Raw genomic sequence first — 13,814 nt, 5'->3', positions numbered from 1 at the left:
AATTGAGGGAGGAGGTAGGCAGGCGCGGGGGAATTCAAGGGCTCCTTCATCTGTTTTGTGGGCCTGCTGTGAAATGCCCAAATGTTGATCTCATGACCCCAGAGGTTCTGCAACAGCAGTGATTTTGGGAACCAGATGTAAGCACCATTCGCTCAGCACCACTGGAACATAAAACAGTTGCTGAATGAACGGTTGTAACTTGAGGACTATCTGTACTTATGTGAAAAACCCACCTCTCATTCTTCATTTTATTTCATATAAAATGCCTAAATTAAATGTTAACAGGGTGCATTTGTAAAGTATTAACATACCAGACAATAAAATGCTCTGTATAAAAAAAAAACCTATACATTTATTTTGTTATTTTTCCATTCTACCATAGGTACGGAATGATCTAACTGGAGTGCTATATGGTGAAGATATCGAAATATCAGATACAGAGAGTTTTTCTAATGATCCTTGTACAAGTGTCAAAAAGCTTAAGGTAGGTGCAATAGTTTGCTAAATTAAAAAACTGTGTAGCAAAAAAAACACAGCAGCTTAAAATAAGCAATTTTAATAGGTCTCAGTTTGAAAACTTCCTTTTAGATTTTGGTATTTATGATAATTGCTATTATAGTCATGATGTAAAATAATTATATTTGATATTAAATTTTGTAATAACAGAAATGTAATTAGTAAGTTATAACCAGGTTGCCAGCAAAATTATATGTAATGGGACCAAAAATTCTTTTTGTGCTGCACATTTAACAAATTTAATTTCTTTTTTTTTCTTTTCAAAAATTGCAAAATAATATCAGGAACCAAATTTTGTTGAAGTATAAGGACAGTCATGATGACATTCATGTTCCAAAATATTTGGAATACCTTTAACACCATCAATCAACACATAACCAAGCATAAATGTTAAACAAGTCTAAGCTGCCTGTTTATTATATATTGGCTTTCATATTTTTCAATCTGTTTGTACTGTCCATCTCTCTGTTGCTATCAATTTTTCAATAATGAATGTTATATGATGTCTAGATGTTAAATGGGTAGTTTGCAATATTCATTTTTAACACAATTGCCCTTAAGGATTGACCTGAAGTAGAAGATAAAGTCTCCATAGAAGGAAGCAGAAATTATTCCAGATGACTGAAACTTTATTTCCCAGTACACTTTCCTGAAGAGAGAAATAGGGCATACAAATCAAAACTCTTAATGCTATTTATAACTTTTTTATCTATTTGGTGGGCTTCTCTGCAAAGCATAGATATCAATCTGTTTTGTAAATTGAATATTATTGGAAAAACCCAAGATGTATGAATCTCAGTGACCAAATGTACATTTTCTGTTTAAGGCAGTATTTTTCTGCCGTTTTAATTTGCTCAGATAAACTTGATAACTTTTCATAGTGGTTTTGAAATTGTAAATTAACCTTACATGGCAGTGTATCTCATCTCGTTTTTTTAATTTGAAGCTTTTTAGAACATGGAGCCATAAATATTAAGATGCTGTATTTTTTGTTTGCTTCTTTCTCTGCGTTATTATCTCTGCATTTTTTTTTTAAGGCTGTCATCAGAGAATGTAACAATTGTTTACTATCTCTAACCTCTATCCCTCACAAAACCTAACATCTTGTTTATTATTCTGACATGACTGCCAAACACAGTCTCTGTATAACATGAATACTACCGTATATACCCGAGTATAAGCCGAGTTTTTCAGCCCACTTTTTGGGCTGAAAAAAGCCGGCTCGGCTTATACTCGAGTCTACAACTGGATCCGGCAGTGCTGTTGCCTGTTGGAGGAGGAGGGGATTCCTTCCTGCGAGACCCCGTCCAGAAAAATGCGGGGAGCGGCAGCGGAGCCCCGGGGCTGCTTCTGCTCCATCCGCTGGACTGTTTCCTCGCCTGCCCGCCCGCCCGCTCATTCATTCCATTTCCTAGCCTGCCTGGCCACTTATTCGTTTCGTTTCCCTCCCCTGCCTGCCCCCTCGTTCATTCCATTTCCTAGCCTGCCTGGCCACTTATTCGTTTCGTTTCCCTCCCCTGCCTGCCCCCTCGTTCATTCCATTTCCTAGCCTGCCAGGGGAAGGATACTATGAAATCCCCCAAATCCTCCCCACTCCAGGGATAGGATACTATGAAAGCCCCAGGATCTCTTGTCTTGCTGGGCAGTCTGCGCCAGCCATTCCCTCTCCTCTGTTAACTCCCTTCCATTCCACGTCCGAGTCAAAGGACGGCCGGTGGCTGCTGGACCTCCTGATGGGCCAGAGGTCTGTCTGTCTGTCTGGATGTTTGTCTGGATGTGTCTGTGTATGCGCGTGTAGTCCGCTGACTTCCACGCAGGTGAGCCGCTGCAAGCCTCCCAAACGTGACAGGCTCCCAGCTTGGGTGGAAGAGTTTGACGCCCTTCCCGGCTTTGCTCTCCTTCGAGGTTAGAATCGGAACCCGAGGATGCCGGGTTCCAGTCGCCCCTGGCGTCCGAACCGAGAGTTGCCCGGCGAAGTTCCTCGGTGGGAACTCCGGCCGCTGCCCACCCGTGGGGAGAGAGGGAAGAGCCCCGAGCGAGCTGCCTCGGTTTGGCAACCAAACCCATCCAGCCTTTTACCTCCCGTCCCTCCGCCCGCCCGCTCGCAGCCCCCTCCCCGGGCTGGCGCCAACTCCTCCCTGTGCCCGGCCTCCAGCCGAGGCAAGTCGGTGTCTCTTTAAGCTAGAGAGAGGAGGGGAGGGAAGGCAGGGACCAGCCGGCTGACAATGGGCCGGAGCGGCTGAGTTGGAGCAAATTCCGCGGTGGAGGCGGCGTCCCAGCTCCAGCGGCTCCGAGGCGAGCGGCTTGGCCCTTCCGCTGGGCGCTCGGAGATGAAGGCGCGCTGGCGCTGAGTTGAGCGGCGAGCTTGCCGAGCGCGCGGCTCCGGGAAGCCCCCCTTCTCCTCCCTGCTGGAAGCCGAGCGAGCCCCGCCGCCCACGGACTCCCGCGGCCGCCCCAGGGCTCCGGGAGGCAGGACCCGGAGGCAGCCCAGCCCTGCCGCCGCCCCGCGCCCTCCACCCGCTGCGCGAGAGGGGACCCCGCTTTCCCCTTGCCGGATGCGTCCCTGGCGGAGCTGAGCCATGCGGCGGAGGCTCCCGCTCTGGTTCCGGAGCTTGCTGTGCCTCTGGCCGGTCCTGGTGGGACCCGCGGCAGGTAAGAGGCGCCGTCGAGCGCCTCGTACAATGATTTATGTATGAGGTTTAAGTGACTGAGACACACTCCTGGCTACGCAGCAATGTTATTTCTGACTTAGTATACTATGAAATCCCCCAAATCCTCCCCACTCCAGGGGAAGGATACTATGAAATCCCCCAAATCCTCCCCACTCCAGGGGTAGGATACTATGAAATCCACATTCCCTCCCCACTACAGGAGTAGGATACTATGAAATCCCCCAAATCCTCCCCACTCCAGGGGAAGGATACTATGAAATCCACATTTCCTCCCCACTCCAGGGGAAGGATACTATGAAATCCCCCAAATCCTCCCCACTCCAGGGGTAGGATACTATGAAATCCACATTCCCTCCCCACTACAGGGGTAGGATACTATGAAATCCCCCAAATCCTCCCCACTCCAGGGGAAGGATACTATGAAATCCACATTTCCTCCCCACTCCAGGGGAAGGATACTATGAAATCCCCCAAATCCTCCCCACTCCAGGGGTAGGATACTATGAAATCCACATTCCCTCCCCACTACAGGGGTAGGATACTATGAAATCCCCCAAATCCTCCCCACTCCAGGGGAAGGATACTATGAAATCCACATTCCCTCCCCACTACAGGGGTAGGATACTATGAAATCCCCCAAATCCTCCCCACTCCAGGGGAAGGATACTATGAAATCCACATTTCCTCCCCACTCCAGGGGAAGGATACTATGAAATCCCCCAAATCCTCCCCACTCCAGGGATAGGATACTATGAAAGCCACATTCCCTCCCCACTCCAGGGGTAGGATACTGCAAAATCCCCAATTCCTCCCCACTCCAGGGGAGGAAATAAATATTCAAAAACATTATTGGTATCTATTTTTATTTTTGAAATTTACCGGTAGCTGCTGCATTTCCCATCCTAGGCTTATACTCGAGTCCATAACTTTTCCAAGTTTTTGTGGTAAAATTAGGTGCCTCGGCTTATATTCGGGTCGGCCTATACTCGAGTATATACGGTAATATTCCTATCTTTTAATACATAGAAGAAATGATGGCTTTACATGCCAATAAATAAAATAGCATTCCCAGTTGATATTTCTTTAACAATTTGGAACATTCCACCCCCCTTTTTTCCTTTGTTTCTAAATTTTAAGGATAAAATTGACAGTATTAGAAAGTGCCCAAAATCTAGCTGTACTAATTTCAGGACACTTCTAAGAACAGGAAACGGCTGCAATTAGAAATTAAAAAACACAGATTGAATAGGTTTCTCTTCCTATAATGAACTCCCACTCCATTTTCAGGAACTTTATAGAGTAATCAAACTACCTAATCAAGCTAGTATTACTGAACCTGGATTAGTACTAAAATAAATTAGGGTAACAATGAATAGGAAACTGCACCTATTGTTCCACATAAAGAATTGCAAACTGATTATTTAGAGAGGATAACTGAAATACTTAAAGTGCTTTATTTTTAGTAGAAACTCGCTAAAAAGAAATCAGAATAACTCTGAGGATAGTACTGTGATCACTCAGAAGCAACTCTTAACTGTTTCTGAAGACTGCCTAGAACAGGATTCCTCAAAAATGGTCAGGATCATCCCTCAAGGAGTCAATGTTATTACAGTCCATCACACAGTCAGCCAAAGGATACCCAGATAATATTATATAATTTAAAGATAGTGTTGCAGAATATAAGCTGTTTCAGGTGAAGCTATCTTTTGCAATTAATAGGGGGTGATTTTACTGATGCCAAGAGTGTTCAAGTGGTACTCCAGATGTTCGGGGAATTCACCCAGGGATTGCAGCTGTTCCCAGTCTTAACCAATCATTAAATAAGGACTATCTGTATGGGGTTATTATTATCTGTGCGAGTTCTGGCAAGAGAATCATATAATATTGTGAACTGTCAATTCCAACTTGGCACGCTACTGGGAATGTTAATATTTTTAATGGTTATGAGAACCAAATCTCCATGATACTATGTTCAGAAACATAGAGGTAATCCTCAGTTTACAACTACAATTCATCCCAATATCTTGGTCATTGAACAAAGTAGCCATTAAACAAGATATCACGTGACTGCCACATTACTGTTTCATTCAACGATTGCAATCTTGGCATTCTTGGTTGTGGCCGTTATGTAATTGTGCAGGTTGTTAAGCGCATGGTTTCTCGGGTAAATAGTGCAGGGTCCAGGAGTGCAAGGTGTGTGTCTGTGTGTGTGTGTGTCTGTGTGTGTTTGTGTGTGTGACAGAGCTGGGTTCCTACCAGTTCGCACCTATTCGGTAGAACCAGTTCGTCAAATCTACCGAACTGGTTAGAAGAGGTTCCACCAGTGGACCCGGAAAGCAGGCCACATCTACAGAAGAGGTTCCAAAATTTTTTGAAACCCACCACTGCCACACACACACACACACACACACAGAGAGAGAGAGAGAGAGAGAGAGAGAGAGAGACTGACAGAGAGAGAGAGAGAGAAAGAAAGGAAGAAAGAAAGAAAGAAAAAAGAAAGAAAAAGAGTGAGAGAGAGATGAAAGAAAAAAAGAAAAAAGGGACAGAGAGACAAAAGGAAGGAAATATATATATATTATATATTATATATATATATATATATATATATATATATATATATATATATATATATATATATATATATATATAGCCACTCCCACCAGGTCACATGGCCGGCAAGCCACTCCCACAAAGGAGGCCACACCCACAGAGTAGGTTTCAAAAATTTTTGAAACCCACCACTGGTGTGTGACTATGGATGCCTTCACAAAGGATCTGAAAATTCTCCTTCTCCCAAGACCTTCCTTGCTTGTCTGAGGAACCCTGCACTGATTTCTCACATTACATTGCTAATGGTGACCTCATAATCAGTGTGCTTGGCAACTGATTATACGAACAGTTGCCAAGCACCCAAATCATGATAACTTCATAAAGCAGGGGGGGGGGGGTGGAGGAGGGCGCTGCAGGGCAATATTTTAAGGTGGCCAGAAGTGCTTTAAAAGCTCTAAAGTATCCTTTTCAAGGCAATGTAACTTTTGAAGGCTACATGTACTAAATTCTATTTCAGTTGACCAAGTTAACATATTTCATAGCATGAAGGAGAAATCTTCCTGAATATCTATTTATTTAACTGTTTGCCTTTCTCCATCTTTCAAACACAAATGCCTTTTGCAAAAAACTTTCACAAATTCATTGAAACGAATTTCAAAAAAAAATATACAATTATTAAAATATAACTATTTCATAACTGCTATGTACTAGAGAAGCACTGGATTTTAGTGTGAAAAACAGAAAATTACTTTCAAGCAAGTTTGTTTTGCCCTTGGAAACATCGGGGTATAATATTTTCTTTTTACAAAACTAAAATTACTATTGATATATAATTTTAGAAAAAAAATAACAGAACATGCTGTTCTTTTGCATTGCCATTTTATGTATAAGAAGAAAAGGCAAAGCTCGATTTTTGTAGAAAATATTCTTGATGTTTTCTCTTCTGATTCTGAAAATGGAATAACTTTTATTGATGATACTCTTTTATCTATTTGCATGATGATCAACTAGAGGTGAAGGTACTCAGTTTCCTTGCACAGCAGAAAATAATTCATTTTGGTACTTTTAAAGTCCAGGGTACAATAGTAGACAAATGCAAAATATTCTTTTGTAGTATAGATCAAATTATCAACAATTTCATTTACATCTGTGCTTAGATTCAGTTTCATAAGAAGAGGTTTATGTAATTACCCTGGCATTGTATCATTAACAAAATATGAATACATAATCCTTTTCCACATCTCTGTTAAATTTAGTGCCCACATCATTATTAGTTGGTTACTGGTTAATTAGTAATATGAAACCGCACTGCTTCAGAGCATCTATGAATGATATAATCCTATAGCCTTCTTTGAAGTATTTTTATAAAGATTATAATAATGATAATTTCTATCACGTGTAATAATCACGCAAGACCACCAGTCTGTATTTATAGCCACTGCACTTTCACAAATAATTGAAAACATTATATATAAATTTTATTGTTTCTTAGCAATAGTTCACTGTTATATTTACATCCCCTAGTGTACATATAGCACAGGAATTTGTCAATTGAAAATGTGTGGGCTTTTTGCTATGTATAACAGCATTTTAGTAATACGAATGAAAATGTTAATAATTAATAATATCTCTTCTTTTTACCCTTGCAGGGAAATGATGTTAGAATTATCCTTGGCCAGTTTAATGAGGAAATGGCAGCAAAAGTATTCTGTTGTGTAAGTGAAAAAAGAAAAGAGATAAAGAAAAGTTTTGTCACATATCCCAATGATTAAATTAATAATTTCTTAGCTCAGCCGAGCGCATATCCTCCACGGAGGTGGCGCAGTGGTTAGGGTACAGTACTGCAGGCCACTTCAGCTGACTGTTTTCTGCAGTTCAGCGGTTCTAATCTCACCGGCTCAAGGTTGACTCAGCCTTCCATCCTTCCGAGGTGGGTGAAATGAGGACCCAGACTGTGGGGGCGATATGCTGACTCTGTAAATCGCTTAGAGAGGGCTGAAAACCCTATGAAGCAGTATATAAGTCTAACTGCTTTTGCTATTGCTATTGCTATTTAAACGTTTAATATTTATAAGCACATCTGAGAACATATATTGTACAGTGTAGCAGAATTTCCTTAAAATTCCTTGGTTTCATATATGTGTAATATTTTAGCTTGATCTGAGTGCGGATTGCAAATGGTTAGAGTTAGTTGCCAAACATCCAAATTTTGATTATGTGACTAGGGGGCAGTGGTGGGTTTCAATTTTTTTACTACCTATTCTGTGGGTGTGGCCTGTTTTGTGGGCATGGCCTGGCAGTCATTTGACCAGGTGGGTGTGGCCAACTTGTAAAATGTGGTGAAACTCACTTAACAACGCTCTTGCTTAGCAACCAAAATGTTGGCTCAGAAACTCTGGCATTTGAAGTGCCTAAGTCTTAAAGCTGTCAAGTTACAAGACCCTTGCACCCCTAACCCTTTAGAAACCCTCCCCCAGGGCGTTCAAACTTGACAGCTTTAAGACTTGTGGACTTCAACTCCCAGAATTCCTCCTCCAGTGATGTTGGCTCAGGAATTCTGGCATTTGAAATGTGTAAGACTTAAAGCTATCAAGTTACAAGATCCTTGCATGCCTAGCCCTTCACAATTCCCCCCCCCCCCCAAAAAAAAACCTTAAATGTTAAGTTTAAAGCATTTTGCACCCGGGGAAAGTTGGAACGGCACACCAGCCACACACCACCTCCACTGACTTGGAGGCTTTCTCTCACGCTGCCAAAACCCCTCAGCACTCTTCACCTTCTGTCTCCCCTTCAACCTCCCATCCGTGGAGGATATGCGCTGGTCCTCCAGGAGGGGCAGCCGAAGGGCACTTTCCCCCACCCCCGAATAGTGCGTAGGCTGAGGAAAGTGAGAGGGGAGAGTGGAGCTGCTCTTTTTTCCCCGCTTCTTAGCCCAAAACAAAGGGGCGGCGAGGAAGGAGTCTCCGGTTGTTGCAGCAGTAGCAGAAGTGGCTGCGGCAGCAGAAACACAATCCCAGGCAGTCAGTTCCCGCTCTCCCTTCCCCGAGCATGTCCCGTTGCTGCTGCAATGGTGAATCTGCTTTTGAAAAAGCATTTTCAGGTGGAGGATTCCCCCCCCCCCCCGATTCCAAAAACAGTGCGTGCAGAAGGCGCTGCCACCTAAATGCTCTTTCCCCCATGATCCTCGCGTCTGTGGTGGGAGGAGGCTCGGCAGGTGTCAGAGGGGTGGAGAGGAGGCCAAGGGTTCTCCACTCGCAATGTCTTCACTCTGAGACCATCTCTGGCAGCCACTTCCCACAGCTCAGGAAGTCTGCACTCTCCACTGCTGCTTCTCAGCCTGAAAATGCTTTCTTCCATGATCCTCATGTTTCAGGCCAAGCAGCATCAGCAGGAAGAGCATGAGAGTGTAATCCTCAGTTTTTTTCCGTGGGGCAGAAGGAGAGTCCTCCGCTCCTGTTCCTTCCTCAGCTGTTGGAAGAAGCCCGCACATGCTACCTTCTCTTTAACAGCTGCCTGGTTTCCAATGAGGTGTGGAGAAATCCATGCATTAGAGAGGGAGGAAAAGCCGTCCCTAGCAGAAGTTTGGCATTTCCTCCATCCCTAATGCATGGATTTCTCCGGACCCCATTAGAATCCATGCGGCTGTCAAAGAGAAGGAAGCATGTGCGGGCTTCTTCCAAATCCTCCATTCCTGTCCTTCCTAGGCTGTTGGAAAAAGCCCACGAGCGCTTCCTTCTTTTTGACAGCCACATGGTTTCTAATGGGGTGCAGAGAAATCCATGCATTAGAGAGGGAGGAAAAGCCGTCCCTAGCAGAAGTTTGGCATTTCCTCCATCCTAATGCATGGATTTCTCCAGACCCCATTAGAAACCATGCGTCTGTCAAAGAGAAGGAAGCATGTGCGGGCTTCTTCCAAATCCTCCATTCCTGTCCTTCCTCGGCTGTTGGAAAAAGCCCACGAGTGCTTCCTTCTTTTTGACAGCCACATGGTTTCTAATGGGGTGCAGAGAAATCCATGCATTAGAGAGGGAGGAAAAGCCATCCCTAGCAGTAGCTTGTCCCACCTACTCACTTCCAACAGCCAAGTCCTGCGCTCTGGCAAAAGAAGTGAGTGGGTGAGTCAAGCATGGTGCGGACAGCCAGAGCGAGAGAGCAAGCGAGTGGCAACTGGGCGGGCAGCGGGAGTGAGCAGGGGGGGCAGGCCAGGGGAGGGACCATTCTGGTACGGGGCTTCTGGAGGCCCCAGTATGGGAACGGATGCAAAATTATTCCAACAGGTATGCGCGTACCATACCGAACTGGCTGAAACCCACCTCTGCCATAGGGATGTTGCAATAGTCTATCTGTATATGTTAGTACATCTGCAAGTTCCCCTATATCATCTTCTTCTTAAACAACCTATGTCATCCAGTATATTATAATTCAACCAAAAGCACTTTTGAACTCTCCCAGCTTCAAGAGAGCTTTAGCTAGAAATACAGGCTCTACATGGGGCTGCCCTTGAAGAGTGTTTGGAGACTTCAGCTTGTCCAGAATGCAGCCGTGCGAGTGATTGTGGGTGCACCTCGGAACACCCATGTCACACCTATCCTCCGCGAGCTGCACTGGCTGCCCATTGGTCTCCGGATATGCTTCAAGGTGCTAGTCGTCACTTATAAAGCCCTTCATGGTATTGGACCTGGGTACTTGAGAGACCGCCTCCTGCCAATCACCTCCCAAAGACCTATTAGATCCCAGAGACTAGGCCTCCTCCGAATTCCATCTGCCGGCCAGTGTTGGCTGGCAACCCCCCCCCCCCGGGGGAGGGCCTTCTCTGTGGCTGCTCCGGCCCTCTGGAACGATCTCCCCGTTGAGATCCGGACCCTTACCACCCTTCCGGCTTTCCGCAAAGCAACTAAGACCTGGCTGTTCCGGCAGGCCTGGGGCTGTTGAATTTTCCAGCCCCATCCGCGGTTATGACTGTTGTTGTATTTTAAATTGTCTGTCTTTTTATTTTTATTTTGTACCCCCCTTCCCTTCCGATTGTTAGCCGCCCTGAGTCTTCCGGGAATAGGGCGGCATACAAACAAAACCTAAAACCTAAATGGCCAGTTCATATCGCAGAATGGTGGATAGAATTAAAGCATACTTGGTGAATATATGAGGCTCTACTGCTAGAATCCCACAGTAATTATTATTTATCATCGATACAAATGCCATGTTGTACTTTTCTAATTTTAAACCCCTATTTAAAGTAGCTTAGACAAGACAATTGACAATTCAAACGGCATATTAACCTAAATAAATAAAATTTCTGAACTTTTTTGGACATTTTATTTATAGAAGTAATCTTCATTCAAAGCTTTGCTTCTCTTTTAAGCCCACTAAATGCGAAGGTGTTTGTATTATAGCAGGATTCAATTAACTGGACCTTTACTTTTCTACCAAAAACTTTGAATTGTATATAATATGAAAATAGAATTATTTTTCCAAGCTATGGTTTATTAAGATAAATGTTAGTAGCTTTTGAAACTAAATATACAAAACATCGGTAGAATACTTTTGTCGTATGTCTTATACATTCCACCAATGAAATGGCTTCTCTTCGTTCACATTTCTACTGTAGGCATTTCACGCAAAAATGTTCGGCCCTAAATATCAATGGATAATTCCTGGGTGGTATCAGAGCTTTTGGTGGGAAAAAGCTATTCCAAAGCTGAATTCATCACACTGTCTTGGTATAAATCTTCTGGGTGCAATGGAAGGTTACATTGGAGTGGATTTTGAACCTCTCAGTTCGAAACAGATAAAAACCATTTCTGGAAGGGTAAGATAGTTTATTGTCTTCTGTTTGGGGCATTTGAAATAATCCATCAAAAATATTGCATTTCTTTTTTTTTAATATTTCTTTTTTTTCCCCAAAACAAACACAACACATAAAATCTTCCTTCCTTACATACTGTAGAAAGTGTATCAGTTGGTTACAAAAGGTTTTTGTGCATCTCTTCCAGTGTCATCAAACATAATTCATATTAACTCAAGTATTTTAACTCAAATATTTATACATGTTACCTTTCTATCTCCATTTATATTTGACTATAATTATTTAAACATCCTTCATCATAAAATATACCGAAATTTAATGCATAACCACATACTGGCATTTCATTTAATATTTCTAAAATCCTCCAAATATTGTATTTCTATTGCATTGATTTCTTGCCATAATATATTGCAACCCCAGTCCTAAAATTGATGTACTGTATCTATATAAATGTAAAAATGAGAATTGGGCAGGATTCTTCAAGTAAGTATATCAGGGCTGGCATTATATTTCAATAAATTAGAGAGATGATATTGAAGGGCATGTGGGAGAAATAAAATATATAAAATAAGATATAAAATATTATACCATTTTCTGATAGATAGCTGTCTATTATCCTGGTTGGCCTGCTTAAGTACAATAATCTGAGATGGACTGTTTTGTTCAAACAAGTGTAAAAGCAGGGAGTGTAAAAGTGTAAAAGCAGGGAGCCTGTAAACTCTGGAGGTGTACTCTTGGTTTTCCTATAAGACACTTTGATTTTGTGCAATTCCCTGCACAAAAGTGAACAGTTAACTATTAATAAGTAAGATTATTATTAGTACTAATAATACTGATTATCAATAATATTGCTGTACCTGCTCTTCAAGATTTTTGTAAAGTGGAATTTTCCATATAAATAGAACAATGTAAGAACATGGCCTGCTTCTGTAAAGAGATTTTAAGTTATTAAAATACGCTGAAAGGTAAAGGAATCCCGTGTGCTTGAAAAATCTTGGAATGGGGAGAGTAGAGATATAATGTCTAAACCAGCTCTGAAAGCAATTTTATTTTATAAATGTGCTGAGGATGAAAACTAGACATTTGAATCTGCATGAGTAGCTGGCTATTTTAGATGAATATGGGATATTTGACTGTAAATCTGTCTTAACTCAGACAGATGTCTTTACCAGCTTTAAAAAAAGAAAAAAATTCTTAAAAATATATTTGAAAATTTACTCATACATAATAAAAATGCTTAATTATGAACTGAATCTTGGACAAAGAGAGTAATACTCTGTTTTTTGACACTAGTGAAAAACACTTACAAATATCTTATGCAAAATTCACCCTTTTAGTTCCAATATCATAATATAACTAAACCTAAAATGCACACATGTATTTCTCTAATTCCCTCTCTTCTCTCTTGTATATTTTAGCCCCTCTGTTAAGTCTGGGGTATAACGATTTATAAGTATGCATTTGATGCTACCATATAAAATAGTAAAATAGTGCATTTATATAAATAATAAAATATTGCATTTCTTCCACCTTGTATTTCCCCCCCTTAATTATCTTTCTTGAGATTCATATAACTTCAAAGAACTTGCAAAGATTTTAATTGTAATTTCACTTCAGACTCAAAACATGTATGGACTTTTAGTATATTAAAAGTGAATCACTTTTCACATTCTTTCTATAGACGCCACAGCAATATGAAGAGGAATATGACCAAAGGCGTGGAAATGTTGAGCCAAGTAAGTTCCATGGCTTTGCTTATGATGGAATATGGGTAATTGCCAAAACACTGCAGCAGGCAATGAAGATTCTTAATGCCACCAACAGAAACCAAAAAATTGAAGACTTTAACTATACCAACAAAGAACTTGGAAAGATTTTCTTGGATGCAATGAATCAAACCAGCTTCTTTGGTGTAACGGTAAGTTTGCCTAATTTCTTTTACTTGAAGTTCATAACTATTTTTTCTCCACAATAATTGATATATTATTAAAAGGAAAACAGCACATTTACTATAGGATGATGTTCTGCAAGCAGGAAGGCACAGATTAAAAACTTGGAACATGAATTTGAACTGAAAGTTTAGGACAATAATAAAGAAGATTGCACTGATGAATAAGCAGAAAGAACTTGGAACTTCCCTGAGAATTTCAATGTGGAAGTATGAGAGGGAATTACAATGTTTTTCTTGAATAGTTTTTAAAGTTGCAGAAAACTGTGGATTTTAGTAGATAGATAGATAATTAGGCAGATGCTGCTCAATTTGAAGCAGTAAA

At 41.7% G+C, this 13,814-nt stretch overlaps 1 protein-coding gene across 1 annotated transcript in view; it reads left to right on the top strand.

Annotated features, from left to right (window-relative positions):
- The window catches only part of GABBR2 (gamma-aminobutyric acid type B receptor subunit 2), a 426,007-nt gene that overhangs the window by 116,557 nt on the left and 295,636 nt on the right, over positions 1-13,814 (top strand). The window contains 4 exon segments of the mRNA XM_032220456.1: positions 383-484; positions 7,388-7,453; positions 11,344-11,544; positions 13,223-13,459. Of these exon segments, the coding sequence (XP_032076347.1) occupies positions 383-484; positions 7,388-7,453; positions 11,344-11,544; positions 13,223-13,459 (606 nt within the window).

This window comes from Thamnophis elegans, chromosome 6 (assembly GCF_009769535.1).
Source record: "Thamnophis elegans isolate rThaEle1 chromosome 6, rThaEle1.pri, whole genome shotgun sequence".
In the NCBI taxonomy this organism is placed as follows: Eukaryota; Metazoa; Chordata; class Lepidosauria; order Squamata; family Colubridae; genus Thamnophis; species Thamnophis elegans.
This window is presented reverse-complemented; position numbering and strand designations above follow the sequence as displayed.